The sequence below is a fragment of the Canis lupus genome, chromosome 38, assembly GCF_003254725.2.
Source record: "Canis lupus dingo isolate Sandy chromosome 38, ASM325472v2, whole genome shotgun sequence".
Lineage (NCBI taxonomy): Eukaryota > Metazoa > Chordata > Mammalia > Carnivora > Canidae > Canis > Canis lupus.
This window is the reverse complement of record NC_064280.1, coordinates 2,087,293-2,104,473: the sequence shown is the minus strand read 5'-3', so window position 1 is coordinate 2,104,473 and position 17,181 is coordinate 2,087,293. Positions and strand designations below refer to the sequence as shown.

General features: G+C 43.7%; 2 protein-coding genes across 4 annotated transcripts in view; both read left to right on the top strand.

Moving 5' to 3' along the window:
• Positions 1-11,583, top strand: part of RBBP5 (RB binding protein 5, histone lysine methyltransferase complex subunit) — a 39,530-nt gene extending 27,947 nt beyond the window's left edge. For 2 of the 3 annotated variants that reach the window (XM_025421120.3, XM_025421121.3), the window contains 5 exons: positions 289-406; positions 1,965-2,034; positions 2,435-2,664; positions 3,719-3,910; positions 9,531-11,583. In XM_025421120.3, coding sequence (XP_025276905.1) covers positions 289-406; positions 1,965-2,034; positions 2,435-2,664; positions 3,719-3,910; positions 9,531-9,559 — 639 coding nt within the window. In that variant the 3' untranslated portion in view covers positions 9,560-11,583. The remainder of the gene's footprint in view (positions 1-288; positions 407-1,964; positions 2,035-2,434; positions 2,665-3,718; positions 3,911-9,530) is intronic. The other variant, XM_025421119.3, reaches the window with a different exon arrangement.
• A 141-nt stretch (positions 11,584-11,724) lies between these two features.
• Positions 11,725-14,258, top strand: TMEM81 (transmembrane protein 81). The gene has a single exon (XM_025421122.3). The coding sequence runs from the start codon at positions 13,072-13,074 to the stop codon at positions 13,918-13,920; it is 849 nt and encodes a 282-aa protein (XP_025276907.1). The 5' UTR covers positions 11,725-13,071; the 3' UTR covers positions 13,921-14,258.
• The last annotated feature ends 2,923 nt before the right edge of the window (positions 14,259-17,181 follow it).

Genomic DNA, 17,181 nt, shown 5'->3' with positions numbered 1-17,181 from the left:
ATGTTCATAATCGTGTACTCCTAAGAAAAGGTAACATTTTACCTGATAAGTACATCTTAAAAAGATTAAAGATGGCAGTTCTCATGAAACAACTATAGTTAATAACTTGGAACATTAAATATCTAAATACTTTAAACCAGTAAAACCTATAGGTACCTGATTTTTATGATTTGCCAAATAAAACCTCAGAGTTGAGTCTTCAGTGCTCTGTCATTTAAATCAGTAATGGCTAGCTTACACACTGTTGTTTCTCATATGGTTAAGTAGTATATTTCATTTGTGGCATAGGAAAATTGGAGTGCGTTTGCACCAGATTTCAAGGAGCTGGATGAAAATGTGGAATATGAGGAAAGGGAATCAGAGTTTGATATTGAAGATGAAGATAAGAGTGAGCCTGAGCAGACAGGTAATATTTCTGGACTGCAGTTTCTTTTCTTCAAGCCTACACGGTTTTGACAGTGTTCTGAGAGTCTCTGCATACAGTGGGCATTTTTACTAGGGTTCAGCAGCTCTTTTGCCATTTCTCCGTGTTTCCTGATGAATTGTAGATGGTCAGCTGGTCGTGCTGGGTGCTCAGTCTATATCAGGTATGGCAGTACAATGAAGGTAAACAGCACAGCTCTGGAGTTCGACTGCCTTGGGCAAAATGCTTATTCTCCAAACCTGATTTTCCTTATCTGTAAAATAGTGTTGTGGGGAATAAATGAGAGAATTCCTGTAAGGCTCTCAGTGTAGTGCCTAGGCCAGGGTAAGCATTCAAATGTTATTTTTGATTATGAGTGTGATAATGATCATTGTTTATTTGATTTTTAAGTAAACTCTGTGCCCATTGTGCAGCTTGAACTCATGACCCCAAGATCAAGAGTCACCTGCTCTACCAACTAGGCCATCCAGGTGCCCCTCATTGTTATTTTTAAATCTTGTTTTCTGAACGACTTAGATAGGAAGCTCCTTTAGAATAAAGATTTGGCTTTTCAATCCCCATGGTTGTCTAACACAGGGCTTTAGTTATTTATTTTTTTAAAAAATTTTTTATTTATTTATGATAGTCAAACAGAGAGAAAGAGAGGCAGAGACACAGGCAGAGGGAGAAGCAGGCTCCATGCACCGGGAGCCCGACGTGGGATTCGATCCCGGGTCTCCAGGATCGCGCCCTGGGCCAAAGGCAGGCGCCAAACCGCTGTGCCACCCAGGGATCCCTAGTTATTTATTTTTAAAGATTTTATTTATTTATTCATAGAGACACAGAGAGAGAGAGAGAGGCAGAGACACAGGCAGAGGGAAAAGCAGGTACCATACAGAGAGCCTGAATGTGGGACTTGATCCAGGGTCTCCAGGATCACACCCTGGGCTGCCCTAACACAGGGCTTTATATCTAAAGGGGTTCATGTGGATGAATCCTTAGTATTCCTGGTTATGAATTAATTACTCGCTAAGTAATTAATGCCACAGGTCATGGCCTGCTGGACCATGGGACGGTGCCAGGAATTAGGGAATTGGGATTGAGGTTGGTTCTTCCAGATTGAAAGTGCTGGTCCTCACGTGTGTGATGTTAGATAACATATATGCCACCTGTGTTCTAGGCAGGTCATCAGGGAAGCAGCCTGTTCTGGATTATATTGATGTTGCTGGATTGTGTTGTGTGAAACCTTTCTAAACTCACCTAAGTTATTTCTCCTCCTTAGCACATCACAGCGTATGGAATTGAAATTACTTGTTGATATCTGTCTTCCTGGTTAGGGTGTGGAGTTTTTACTGAAGAACTGCATGTGGCTTTCTGGGTTGTCGCTGTATCCCCAGTGCCCAGCATGGGGTGGAGAGTCAGCACAGACTTGTGCAATGATTGAGTTTGGTTTTCCTCCTTTGTTTCTCTGGAATTTCAGTTTAGAGAAATCATTAGGCTGCAAGTAAAAAAAGCTGTCTTTTCCTTCATCTCACACCTGTGCCGCGTTTCTGCCCTGCAGGGGCTGATGCTGCAGAGGATGAGGAAGTGGATGTCACCAGTGTGGACCCTATTGCTGCCTTCTGTAGCAGGTGAGTCCTCTGTAGGCATGGCTGTGGGGTGCTGCTGCTGCTGCTACACCTCCTCCTCCTCCTCCAGCTGTGGTGTACTGCTCACCTCCCCTGGCTGTCCTCCATTCATTAGTTCAAAGTGATAAATAACTCCTTTGGTATACCAGATGTCCCTTCTCTTTTCCCCTGATAGAAAATCTTAAGAAAAACTGAAATAATTCATTTATACCATTTATTTTTACTATGGCTTTGTTATTCATTGTCTGATTTCCTTTTACTCATTTTGGCTTTCTTAAAGTTCTAGATCCATACTTGTTGCTTATGGGTTAATATAGGTGATTCTGCCCTAGAGGAAGGGTTCATGGTTTAAGCAACTGTCTCCTCTTTTTTCCAATCCCTTGCCTGATCCTGATCCAAATAGTGATGAAGAGCTGGAAGATTCAAAGGCTCTATTATATTTACCCATTGCCCCTGAGGTAGAAGATCCAGAAGAAAATCCTTATGGCCCCCCACCGGATGCGGTCCAAACCTCCCTGATGGATGAAGGGGCTAGTTCAGAGAAGAAGAGGCAGTCTTCAGCAGATGGGTCCCAGCCACCGAAGAAGAAGCCCAAAACAACCAATATAGAACTTCAAGGAGTACCTAATGATGGTAAGGGCTCTGTCTTTTCCCTGTTGCCTGATAGATACCACTTTTTACTCTCTGGCACTGTCTGGTAATTTCCCATTTGAGTGATTTTACCTTGAAGGAAATTTCCTGGGGTTTTTTTTTTTTTTTTTTTTTTTAATAGTGCCTTACAAGTTTGTAATGATTTCATCTGCTTTCTCTTTTAAATTGGAGAAATTGTGCCTTCTAGTACTTGCCTAAATGACAACGTGACACCCTCTGACTTCTGGCTCAGAGTGTGTTTCATTATACCATTCTTTTTTTTTCTGTAGAGTGGAGTGGTTTTATCAAGTGGTGAAGTACCAGTCAGACCTGGATAATCTTTTGATTCTTCCTACTTGCTTTTACAGTCTGACTCTGGAAGCCTTTATCATTCATTACTTCTTGGGGATAAGTCTGGGCGTGTATGTATGTGTGTATATTTACTGTTGAACATCCTTCTCTCCCTTTAGCTGACCATAGTTACTTAATTATGCGTTTCCTTGATGTCACTTGATAGTGTGCTGTATTGTTTCAGGCACTGTTGTTTATGTGTCACTGGTGAGTTTTACATCAGCTCCACAGTTGTTTTATTATCTCTGCTTTACAAAGGAGAAAATTTAGGCTTTGAGAGGTCCAGTGACTTGCCCAAGGTCTCAGGAAGTGGGGGAGTCAGGATTGTTACCCTGGTTGTCTTGGATGCAAAGCCCCATTTCCTTTCTACTCTCACCCACCAGTGCGCGTGTGTGCATTCCTGGTCTGGCTTGCTGTGATAGGTTGCCAGTGTGTCTCTCAGCTTCTGTTTTGGTTTAGAGCTGCTATAATATGAACCATACAGGCCACTCTTGCCCTTTGACCAAGTAACTATTTCTCATTCAAGGGCCATTCTTTTCAAGTTTTATAATTAGTAAGCGCACACTTTTCTCCTGGTTTTAATGAGTCTGGGACATGAGGGCAGCACTATGCTCCCAGGGAGTAATGGTATGTGGCCTGTGCCTAGTTGGTGTGCTGGGGTGGGCGGTATGTGGATCCCTTCCCGTGCCTCTCTGTCCTTTTACAGAAGTCCATCCACTACTGGGTGTGAAGGGGGATGGCAAATCCAAGAAGAAGCAAGCAGGCCGGCCTAAAGGATCAAAAGGTAAAGAGAAAGATTCTCCATTTAAACCGAAACTCTACAAAGGGGACAGAGGTTTACCTCTGGAAGGATCAGCGAAGGGTAAAGTGCAGGCGGAGCTCAGCCAGCCGTTGGCAGGTAAGGACACATTGGGAGCACTGTCTGGCTTGCTTCGCGGCCTTGCTCTGTACAGCCCCTGACTCCGTGTAACTGCAGCACCCTTTCCTTCCTTCCCTCCTTTTCCCACTGGCCGATTTTCTCAGTGTTAGGCTGCTGCCATGGGCTAGCTACACCAGATTTGGCTTAATTCGGTGGCTTTTAACGTTGGACCCATGAAGAGGTTTCAGGGAATCTATGTATATGCAAAATACTATATGAATGTTTTTGTGGGGAGGATGCCCATAGCTTTCAGCAGATTCATGTAGAGGTCTGTGATCTCCAAAAAGGACAAGAACCCCTGGTTTAATTAATTTCTTTGCCTATATTTGCTTCTAGGTTTGTTTTATTTTGCCTCAAATTAGAGAGTCAGACAGATGACCAGAAATACAAGCTTGCTTTATACAGTCCTGTTTGTAGCGTCTTGTCTTTATTTGTTCTAATTCCAGAGGTGGTGGTTCTCCCCCTGTCAGTCAGTAGTCAGTAGTCTAGAAGTAATAATTAAAAAATTGTCAGTAGTACCGTCATGTTAAGGAAGAAGGTGAGATGTTTTTCCAGATAGGAGATTATTTGTCACGTTTTTACGATTGAGGGAGTTTATTGGGGGACAGAACAGTTTTAATTTCCTGTCAAATACTTGTGGGTATAGGCCAGATGGTCTCTTGTTTGGAAAATAGTGATCAAATTGAGTCCAATTCTATTCATTGTTGACTTTTGGAAAATGGTCTATATGTGAGCACTGCTTTAGTGAATACAGTGCTCTGGATTTCCTGCAGCTAGGTCAATAGACTCAGAGACATGACTGATCAGACACCAGTGGTTGTTTGCAGGTTTTTTTCCCTCTTGCTTTAAAATTTCAACTTGAGCGTGTGACCCCATCTGTGCTGATGGGGACACATGACTGCGGTGTGTGACAGATCCTTGTTGGAGGTTGACCTGCTGTCATTCGTATGAACCTGAATTCCCTTCCATAGGAAAGCTAAAGCAGACTAATTCACATCCCACCTCATACAGTGTTAGACTTAGATTGTAGGTTTTTACAGCCAACACAGAACACTGAGCACCAATGTTTTTTCCCCAACAGCAGTATTTATGGTGTTCCAGTGAGAATCAGCACTTCCACATTCAATCCACTTAAGGCTTCACTTTCTATATATATTTTTAAATAGCTGGGAAAAGTTACATGGCCATTGCCAGCAAAGATGGCAGGTCGGTAATTGATTAATCTAAATAAAAGCGATCCCTCTATAACCTACTTCTTGTATAAGCTGATGCCACAGAGAAAAGCACGGCTTAAGTTTCAATAGATTTTTCTGGCTTGAAGAGCTGAAATGCTTCAGGGTGATTTAAAATGTGGCCACAGGGGTGCCTGGGTGGCTCAGTTGGTTAAGCGTCTGACTCCTGATCTCAGCTCAGGTCTTGTCTCAGGGTGGGGAGTTCAAGCCCTGCATCAGGCTCCACACTGGGTGTGAGGCCTACTTAAGATAAAGATAAATAAAATGTGGCCAGAAAAAAAATTTAAAAATTAAGTATGGCCAGACATATTGAATTAATTGAAATACTCTAGGACATAGTCCACTAGCTTCTTCAGAACCTGCCAGTAATTAATCATTTGCTTTTTAATAGTATGTGTATGCCGTGTGAATCATTTAAAAGTTTTTGAAAATGAACGTTTCTCTCTTTAATCAACTTTTAGTTATAGTTGATGTGATCACTAGCAGTAAATAATTATCTCTGGCCTTTCCCACTTGGGTTTCTGTCAGAGACACCATGAACTGCTGTTAGATTTTACAGTAGCAGTGATGTCTCTCAGCTGTACTTCAAACTTGTCTAAATGAGAGTCAAAATCAAATGTCAGAAAGTCTACTCAGTCATTTTTATTTCCTAAAATTCTCAAAATACTGAATAGTTTGCAGTGAGATTTTGAACTGTATGTAAAAATAGATACGTCAGTATTAGAAGTCAGTGTTTCAAGCTCTTAGCAAGAGTGGATACGAGTCTCTAGGTCCTGTTAGGAGTTTATTTCTACTCACTTTGCTGACAAGGTTAAATGAGGTACTGACCTCAGTAAAGCTAGAACCTCTATCTTGGAAGAGCAGGGTGCTGTAAACTGGACTTTTATTTTCTGCTTTGTTTTTATTAGGTGTGTGAGTTGATGAGCCTTAGAGGGAGGCAGCTGTTTTAACAGCTTCATCCTTTAAAGGGTCTAGAGACTTCAGTGTATCAGACCGGGGGGAATGGTACCTTTTCTGACAACACACACACACAGAACAACTGCAGATAATGCACACATCTCACCAGCCTGTCATGACTGTGCAGTGCAAACTTCCCCACGTAAATTATAGTTCCTTCCTCCCATTTTCTCCTCTGGCCCTGTTAGTTAACCTTTTCCTGAATGGAAATCTCCATAACTGCAATGGCCAGATTAAACCAGAGGGTGCAGAGGAGCAGAATCTTAAAAAAAAAAAAAAAAAAATCAAAGGGTGGGAGGTGCATTGTGGTTTGCTTCCACAACTTCCTCAGAAGGGCTGCATCGAGTTTCATGGGCTGGCTGCTGTGTGGTTTGGAGCTTGTGGAGGAGGCTGTACATCGCATAGGGTGAAACTGGGTGTCTGAGAACTCCTCAGATGTCTGAATTTCAGGACAACCGATCACAGCTTTTATGTGGGATTTTTTGGGCAAAACTGGGACCTCCTCCAATACCATGGTCAGCCTGGAGGGTCCGGGACAGGTGAAGGCTGGCTGGCACATGCTGTTGAATTCCCTTGGTTCTCCCGCCACACTTCACTGCAGAGGCCGCTGAGGTGAAATCTCTTTGGCATTTGAATTTTGTACTCTTCCATACCTCAGATTTTCTATAAAAAGCATTATGTGCGCTCATTGTAGATTTTCCAGGGGATATTAAGAAACGAAACTTGATCCAAAGTGCCTGAGTTTGAAGTGTCTTCAAAAATCGATGGTCTGTAGGTTGTGTTGATAGATTCAAGGCTTTGTGGACCTCGCCTCTGCCCCAGTGCCCTACTTTTCCATTAGACCCAAACTGTTTGAAGGGATCATAGGTGTGCAGCCTGTGTCGCTGCTCAGGTTAGATAACTGTGGTGACTGTTGGTTGAAATCTGCTGCTGAGCAGTTATGGAAGGAGCTAGTGAGTAAGGCCTCACTGGCCCCCCGACAAAGCTGATGGGGTCTGTTGCGTGTTGCCACAGGAGATGATGGCAGTCTTCACGGGAAGATTGGAAGACACCTGACCTCTGTAGAAATAATCTGGCCATCTGGAGTCTGGGGCTACAGAAGATTCTTCTTGATCATCAGTGTTAGCTAGCCTTATTGGACCTACATCCACGAAGACACACTTTCTCTGATGAACGAGGACCCGTCAGTGAAGCTTACTTAGTGAGGGTAGCCCTGAGCTTAGGACTTTACGAAAGGCCAGATCAACATCATTGGCACCATCTGTGGGATTCCCCTCAATTTTCTTACTAGATTCTCTCCAGAGTACAGTCCTCAGAACAGAGACTTGAGATTGGGCCGAACCACCACGGTCCTCATTGTCCTGGGATGGCTCAGGGATTCCCCAGGGACTTGGGCTTCTAGCAAGTGTGGCAAAGTTGTGGCACATTACACACATGGTCTGAAGAGCTCTTGGGGTGGTGGGCATGAAGAAGTTGGTATATACCTGGGTCTCTTGCAGGTGACAAAGGGCAGAGGCAGCAGAGGCGCAACTTCTGGGGGCACATGGACACCAGGCGAGTTTCCCTGAGTGGGGCCACGTCATTGATGTCCTGGTGCCAGCCTGCCACCCCAGGCCTCTGAGCCACCTCCTGAATCCCTTTGTTCTGAATACTTGGTGGGGACTGAATACTTTCTCCACCTCTTCTCTCTTTTTTTTTTTTTAAATGAGCAATCTTTCAAAGACTAATTTATGAACTCCTGCTAAAAATCAGCTAGTTGAGATCTTCTTTTTCATTCTTTGTGATCTAATTAGTGGACTAAGGTAATATTTGAAAGTTAATATCCATTGTTTCCTTGGGCCTCCTTCACTTTGGCTGCCGTCTGGAGGTACCAGTAACAGCTCTTCATCATGAGCTCAGTTTTTCTTATGTTACTGGTGATTTTTTTTATGTTGCAGCAAAATAATACAGATCCTTGGGGCAGATTTTTAAGTAGCCTGGAGCTCTTATGTTGCTGTTGCTCTGTATTTTATCTTGCTCATAGTGTTACTGCTTGCTGTGGGTTTTGGTTTGTTACCTGATGCCTGGACAAGGCTCTTTTTTTTTTTTTTTCCAGCTGTCCACATGAATGAGGACAATACAGAAACATTAAGTGACCGCAAATAATCAGTATAATGTACCTCCTGAGTCATCTTGAGTGCTTATTATTACTATTGATTTGTGATCAAACCAGTTTTTCCTTTTGTGATTTGGGCTCAAAACTTTAATGGTGTGCTCATTTTTAAACGGCTAAAAGAAGATTGGTCAGGGTACCTGTGGGGAACAGCCAGTGAGACCAGCCCTAATGCAATAAAGGCATGGTATCGCAGCAGTGGAGGAGATTCCTCTACCTCAAGGATTTTTTTAAAAAATCAATTCAAGATATTGTTATGTTTTATGTTGACAGATCTGAAAAATGGCTAAAGAAATTTCTTCTCTTACTTAACTGTATAAAGTTTAAAATTGATTTTTAACAGTGTAGCATCCAGAAGAATTTGTATCTCATAACTTCTCATCTGTTCTCAGGCAAATGGAAATCTATTTTTATTGCCAGTTTTCATCTGTGCTTGAACTTTTTAAAAATCAGGTTAAAAGCAAAGTTTATAAATGGGGTACTTTTCTTTCATAACTTGGGACAGTTATTTTTTAACCATTTTATACCTTCAAGTGGCATGTGCCCTCCCGCCCCCCCCCCCCCCCCCATTCCAGATGACATCTGGGAGGATTTTCTTCACCTTGTTCTCTTCTTACACTTCCTAGTTAATATTTCACAGCAGCCCATTTAAGGATGTCCCTCAGAGGTTTGAACAGCTTCTATGGAATAATCAGGGAAGTGTTCATTTGACTTTACCATTTAGGTTTTTTTTAAATGATCGGTTGTTGGCGCATAGAAATGCCAGCAGTAGATTTCATTAACATTTCATCATATTGGGACACTAAAGTGAGGAGAATGTCAGTTAAGGCACAGGGGTGCTTGGAAAGGGGTCTGTTGCTCATTGTTAATTATTTAGTAACTAATTAATATATGAAAGATTTTCCTTTCCTCTACTTAATGCATTTTTTTTTTATTAAGCATTTGTTAACATGTCAGGGAATGGCTAGCAGCTTAGAAAATGTGTAGAACTCCGATCATTTTGCCTCCCTCTCCCCCCCTCCTCCCCCCTTTTGGGGCAGTACTAAGGAAAGTATTAGGGTAGAGGTTGGGGATTTGGATTATTTGTTGCTTCAGTGAAGAGTAAATGGGAGTTAGAGTTGGTTTTAATTGAAAGGGGGAATTCTTAACCCATGTGCGCTCTTCAGGTATCATCCAGCATCCGTCAGTATTTCTTTTCTTGCAAGCTACCGGTATAAGTTGATGCTAAAAGATGTCTTTTTGTGTTTGATCTCTTTAGCAGGGGGAGCAATCTCAGAACTTTTATGAAGACACTTGAAGTCCTTCGTTCTTTCTCACTTTGCCATCATGTGGCCTCTGGACACTGGTCAGTCACTTGAGATTGACTTTAATTTAAAACAAAGGCCTTTGCCTCCGACCCAGAGGCGGAAGGAGTGAATCATATGTTTGAATGAAGAATTGAATTATGGAAGAAGAGTATACAGCCCTTTCCTTTCAAGCATAAGTCCAAATAGGCTCTCAGGAATGAGGATTTGTGAAGACATCAAACAGAAGTTTTGACTCATTCAAACTTCAGTGCTTAGTTATATTGCTGGAGAAAAGAGACCAGTTTTGCTCATCTGTTGTACCCAGGATCATTTTCACCTGACATTTCCTATCCTATTTGCCTTCCATCCTCAGTGCATGTCCTCGAGTGACTTACTCTTATCTGAAATTTTGCTGCCAGTAACCTAGAAAAACTTGTTGCATATTCTGTCTTCCATTTTAAAACTTAATTCTTCTCACCAGATACCTCCTGTATTTCCATAGTGTGTACAACAGAGGATGGGCAGGAAAGAAAGTGCTCGAAAGCTTTCAAGTTTTCAGAAAGGGAAGAAAGATAAAGGCCCCCTCTTCTTAACATACCCCATTTTGCTCCAGAAGCTGGGCTGTAAGAGCGTCAAGGTTTTTCCTTGTTTTCCTTTCATTGCATGTTTTCCTCCGGTACTGGTACATTCTCATTAATCATGGTTTTTGAAGATAGCTCGTTTTATCCATCTTCAGCAAAGAATCATCAGTAGTACGTATTGCTTCACCCGTGCTGGCGTCCAGAGAGGGAAACAAACACGGTGTCTCTTTTTGATTGGGGTGGGGGAATCTATGCAAAGGACTAATGTAAAACCATCCGAAATCAAAGCAGCAGCAACACAGTTCAAATCAAAGATCAAGGAAAAATTTGTTTTTTTATCATTGCATGTGGATCTCTGTCTCTCCCCTTCAGTCACAACATTGTTCCCTTCCCGTAGCCCGCACCTCCTCCATCCGGCGTGTTCTCAGTCTCTTCCTTTCTGTGAAAGGTTGCTTAGCTTTTAAAAAATTTTTTTTTTACTTTCTGCTTCTTGCATTTTTTGTTCTTTATATAAAAAGTAGCAGATTGGATGGATCTGTACACAAGGTGTTTGAGATTCTCTGAGAACCCAGAGTCCCCGGGTATGGCAAGCCTTTGGCTGACTGGAAGTGCTTGACCTGGGTTGTCCTCGTCCTCACGGTATTCTCAAAGCAGAGTTTCAGCGCTGTGCTTATTGTGAGTTCTATCAGCAGCTGGGTTGCTCCTGCGGGCAGCCACACAGGTTGATTATCTTTGGGATTTTAGGATAGCAATCAAAGTAGACTTACGTCAGGAAGAGCCTCTTTCTCCTGCTCCATCTTTTGGAACCAAAACACTCAGTAGTTGAAGTAAGAGCTCCCCCTGAGTCAGTTCCAAAATGCCTGTATTTTTAGATGCCACCACTTTTTTCCTCAAATGCTCACTTTGTGAATTTCATTTCCTGTTTCATGTCAGACCAGTGGTTGAAATTGGCAGGTGGCTCACTGGGCTTGTGTTTTGTTTTGCCAACATTGTTTCCATTCCATTTCTCTGTGTACCTGCACCTTGGTCTGGATCTTGCAACAAACTGTGTGATGCCCAAGGTCTCTGCCTTATTTCAGTGGGCAAGGTAGCTTGATGTCCTCTGCCTGTGCATTGGGATGTTTAGGTTATGCCTGCCTCCTAAACTGGCTACTGAGAAAATTGGCTTCAGCCCTGTCAATTGGTCTCTGGCAGCAGTTCCTAATAATTATTTATGCTTTTGGGATTTTTTTTCAGCTCCTGAAACTCTCTATCCAGTTTGGTTTTCTCAATCTGTACAGCATATGCACATTCTCTTCTCTTTTGTCATTCCTTTCCCCCACCTCACCCCTGCCATTTCGTTTTTTAATGTTCCATAGTTTTGTACAAGATGAGACTTAGCCTTGGGTTACTTCTTGCTGAAGCTTTAATGCTTTGTAAATAAAATTGGATGTTTATTAAAGAACAGGTGTGGATGTTTGTGGACACTGACTGCTTCTGAAACTCACTAGCCCCTTTGATTTGTATGACAGGAAATACAGTTTACTATACTGATGTTAGCTCTTTCTGTGTGGAGATGTGGACCTGGGAGGAGTAGGGCGTGGTTGGGGAGTTTAGAGTTCAGCCTCCAGGGAAGATTATAAATAAATGACTGAAGAAAAGAGTTGGTGTTAAATCACAAAGATCATCTAGGAATCACCTCTCTTCAAATTCTTTAACTCTGTAAGTGTAAGTACTTGGTAGAGGCCATGGTGCAGGGGGATATTCTGGATGTTATAAAACACATATGAGGGACATTCGTCCCTTCCAAGGATCTTTCTCAAAGTGTAAGTATTGTTAAATTCCTCTTTGACCTTTTCCCCCCTAGGCTAAATTGCTTTCAAACTCACTGAAACAGCTTTCAAACTCCAGTCTGTTTATGTCTTTGGTTTTAATCATTGTCAGATCTGGGGGTCTACCGCTAATTTTTTTTTTTTTTTTTTTTGTTCTGGGACTTAGAATCCATCTTTGACGTCATAGCTGTTTCATAGCAACCCTGACCTAAGTGAATGATGCATACTCCTCTGTTCTGTAGACTTAAGGGAATAGGCCAAGGGGTAGGCAGGAAGATGTATGTATCCTTCGCCCCGTACATACGTTCACTGCCCTTGGGAAGAAAGAGTGTCTAGAATGGGGAGAGGGGCTGTATTGAGTATCGCCCTTCTTGCTGATAAACATTTGGATCCTAAAAGGGCGGCTCAGCCCTTGTCTTCATGAATTTTCATTTCTATTTAAAATTCCTTACCCATGAACAGTGTTACACACTTGGCAAAGTGTTTTCATGTACTGCTTATCATTTGATGTCCAAAGTAACCCTCCTGAAGTAGGCAAGGAGGTCTTAATTTACAAAGGAGAAAATAGAAATTCAAGAATGATCAGTCCCTTTCCTCCCGGTCCAAGAATTCTTAATCCTTTTCTACAGAAGATTTAGGAGACTTTAAAGAATAACAATTTAATGCAATGTAATCCCTCTTATTTTTTTAAATGTGGTATTTGCTTTCTTACTTGGTCACATTTAACTGGGATTTCGAAGCCCTGTAATTTGGATCCCACAATTTGGACAGGAGGGGCAGGAGAGAGGAAGAGTAGTTTCCTGCTATGCCTTTGAAGTAACTTGGAAATTCACCTCAGAAGCTGAAGTCTCTTCATCTTTGTCTTCCCCAGAGGGTGGGTTTACATTCATTACAAGGGCGTGGACAGAACAAAGACAGGAGAGGTAGTCCCCAACAAGAGCTAGTAAAGCAGCAACGTGGTGACTTTTCTCCTGCTTTGTGGACAGGACTTGTGTTTCATTGACAACAGGTGCGTCCTATCTTTTCATGTTGAAGGCTATCTTGTGTGAAAAGAATGAAGTGATGATACCGTAGAGGATTCGCCTGGGATGCCTGGGGGTTCCGGCTGCCTGTGGTGAGACATGAGGAATTCGGCCACTGGCTTCCTCCTTGGGAGCCTGGCCTTGGCCTTCTGTCTGCCTTTGGTGGTGGCGTCCCTGGAAACACTAGCCATCCCAAAGAGACTGCAGCAAGCCGTGGGGAGGGTTATTGTCCATACCACAACCTGCACGGTCACCTGTGGCCTTGGCTATAAGGAAGAGACCGTCTGCGAGGTGGGCCCTGACGGTGTGAGGAGGAAGTGTACGTTTCAGCGGTTGGAATGTCTCACCAACTGGATCTGTGGGATGCTCCATTTCACCGTTGTCATAGGGAGGAGATTCCAGCTGAGCTGTCTGAGCTCAGACATCCTGGCGGTGGGAAAGGAGGCTTTCCGGTTCACCTGGAGATTTGCCCGTGGTATCATCTCAACTGATGATGAAATCTTCAAACCCTTCCAAGTTGATTCCCACTTCGTGAGGTTTGAGTCTGTTCAGGAGTATGACGCTGGGACATACCGGTGTGACGTACAAATGTTAAAAAACTTCAGATTTGTCAAGAGGCTCTATTTTGGGCTGCGGGTCCTTCCCTCTAACTTGGTGAACCTGAATTTTCATCAGTCCCTCACCGAGAACCAGAAGTTAGTAGATAAGGGTCTGGAAGTGAATCTGGACAACGGTTCTAAGCCTTACCACCCGTGGAAGAAGACGGTGGCTGTAGCTGTGGGAATAGGGATGGCCAGTGGAATGGTCGGTGCTGTGCTGGTGATCATCGCCCTGGGCAGTGGGCTGAGGAAGATCAACAGTGGTGCCGGCCTTGAGTCCTTAAAAGCCCTCCTCCTGAAAGGCTGGCTGCCCCGGACCCTGGACCGGCTGTTCAGGAAGCCGAGCTAACTTTCTAAGAGTATCTGGCTGGCTGGCTGTGGCCTGACCAGGAGGGAGGGCTCCCCCCGCCGAAGGAGTGAATGGGGCACATGGAGAGGGGCAACATCGAGGTGGATCTCTTTTCTAATCTTCCCTGCCAGAGGCACCCAGGAAGCTCCTAACTTGGAGGTACTGTCCCTGCGCCTGAGAAGAGTTCTGTCTTCCAAGCTTGCATTCCCTATCTCTTAGAACTTGTTGCCTCTCCAGACCTCTGTCTCTTCTGAGCAGTATAAACAAGTAGAAGGGTATGTTAGTAACTTTTCTAGTGGAAACCTTTTTTCCCTCTTCAATAAAAATAATTCATAGTAGCTGCATGGACACCTTCTCTGCTCTTTAGATAAAAGTCTCTTGCATTTGTATAAATTGTCCCATAATAAGTCCAGCTTTCCTTTTTCTCCAATTTCTTAGAATAGACAACACATGCTTTGTAGGAGGCATATGCCCACGTGTGGCAGGGCCGAGGGTGTTAGTAATGACATCTGACCTGGTATGTTAACAGTCACTAAATGTTAATAAATTGCCCCTTCTGTGCTCCCTGGGCAAACTCTCTGTGATCACTGTTAAATTGATGCCTTTGAAACACTAGATTCTTCGTCTGGTAGGTTTCCTTGGCTTGCTCTCTCTTCCTGTCCTCCTCACTCTTTCAGTGCCCCGAAGTGTGTGTTCCTGGGAAGGTCATGTGTGTGGGTTTCTTGCAGCAGCCAAGGCCACCCAAGGAAGGACTAAGATTTTCCTACCTCCGTAGGGAATCAATCCTAAGATCCTCAGGCGATTCAGACTGTGTGAGATAATTGGCTTGCAGGAATGGTCGGGGAAAAGGCTCTTGGCCGCTAGCTGAGCTAATCCAGAGAGAGTAGGAGTCTTCCCCTCATTTTTTCCAGCTGCACACGTGATAGCAGATATGAAGACTTAGACTAGTGGTTCTCTTCTCTAGCTGTGTATCTGAATCACCCAGATGAGCTTTTGAAGGAGATTCCTGAGCCCCAACCCTGAGAATGCTAATAGCTCCTTAAATTTTGGCTAAACTTAAGTTTTGGCTATTATTTTGCTGTTAAAAGTAATTTCAGGGGCGCCTGGCTGGCTCAATCAGTGGAGTGTGTGACTCAGTCTCAGGTTGTGAGTTCAAGCCCAATGTTGGACACAGAGCTTACTTTAAAAAGTTAAAATAGTTTCAACCCCATAGAAAGTAAAAAGGAAAATTTGAGGACAACCATAGGTCCTCTACTTAGACTCACCAATTGTGAATGTTTTTCTACATTTATGTTTCTAAATCGATGCTGATTCTACTGAACCACTTGTGAGTTAGTCACAGATATTGTGACCCTTTACTCCTAAATCATGTATGCATCTGCTAATAAAGGCGTTCTGTATGACTACAAGGTCTTCATCACACCTGAGAAAATTAACAGTTCCCTAATCTTACATATGGCTGATACTTTGTCTTCCTGGCTTCTAAAATATTAGAGCCTTGTAATATTTGATCTGGGATCAAGTGAAGGTTCACATGCTACATTTGTTTCTCATAAGTCTTACTTTATGACATTTTTGTTGTGTATCATGACATCGATTTTATTGATGAGTCAAGCTGGTTGTCTTGGATAGTGACCCACCATCCAGGTTTGTCATGATCGCCTCATGATTACATACCTGAGGAAGAGATCTGCCTCATTTTGACCACCACACCCTACACAAACCATGTGTGCTCCCTTGCTCACTGCATCGCCTGAGGAACACCGTGTCAGGGTGACTCACTACTGGTAAGTGTGGTAATTTGGTTGTGGTGATTGCCAGGTCTCTCCAAAGATGTATATTTTTTCTTCTTGTAATTAGTAATTTGTGGGGGGAGGGGGGGTACTCTGTGATTTTCTAATAACTATTAATGCCTTAAAATGCGTTAGAATTCATGATCCTTGCTTATTACCTGCCAGGGACTGCAGAATGGTGACTCTGTATGTGCCCTTGCTATATTTATTAGCTTGCATCTTTCTATAAAGAAGAGCTACTCTTTTTTATTTTTGAGGTCTCTGTGGATTCTGTTTTTCAGTGAATTATATATAATCCATGACTGTTGTCCTATTTTTGATGTTTAAGTTGTCCCCAGTTTTGGCCAGTAGGAGTCTCTTCAAGCCCCGTCTTTTCATCCTTCTGTTGCGGTCCCATTTGACTTAGAGCATGTCCTTGCGTTCTTGAACAAGATGCCTCAGATCCACTTTTGGACTTTGTTTTTTCCAAAACCGAACCTACCGTTTCTCCAAGGAATTCTAGTTCCCTTTCAGACTGGGGAATAGTATTTAGAAGCCAACGTCTGGGTGCTAAACGTGCTCACTGCCACAGGGGAGTCCTTGCTCTTAGGCCCTTCTAATGTCCCAGATACACATCAGTCATGAGTTTAAAGTGTCTCTGGTTTTCAGAAGTTTTATAGGTAATTCTGCTATCAAGCAAAGATTGAGGACCCCTGGCCTCAGCCCACATAGTTTGCAGTTTGCTCCTATTTTGAAAAGATCTTAAATTTCCACACTCTTCCCACCCCCTTCAGCATTTTCTGTACCTCAGAGGGATGGGTTTCAGAAGGGGTTTCTGGTCCCGGTTCTGCTGCTGACTGTAGTGGAGCAAGCAGGCTGGCCTGTGGAGTGGGAGGGCCGGGTGAGTGCCGTCCTGCGTGTGGCTGGCACTGTGTTGGGAACGACTGCAGGGGAGCAAGAGAAGGTCCCCGAGGAAACATAGATTGTGTGCTTGAGCACTCAGAGGAGGGCGCTTGCTAGTCTTGGAAAGACCCTAAAACAGCATCTCAGGTCTGATGAACTCAGTGTGTTGCAGCCCAGGAGGGAGGAGGCTTGAAGGGGGCAGTTCCCCATCTCAGGGCGGGAGCACCAGACCCAGGGAGAGCCCAGTGGCTTGTCCAGCATCTAGTGCCAGCCAGTGGTGAAGCCTGGGGTGGGGTACTGGGCAGCTCTAGGCTCCCAGCCTCTGGGCTTTGGGCTCTTAAGTTTGGACACTTAGGATGTGGAGGGATTGAACAGGGAAGAGAACACGCAACCCCCCCTCCCCAAGCCCTCCTACAGGAACTCAGTTCAATGCATGTAATCTGCCCCTGCAGGGAGGGTCAAGGACATGTTCACTGACTAATTTGGGTTCTGGACTGGCCAGTGCTCCCAGCAGCCCCATCAGGTGCCAGGTGGTGGGGATCAGCCCACTGTACTGTCCACCTCCTGGGGACTCGCTATCTGCCAG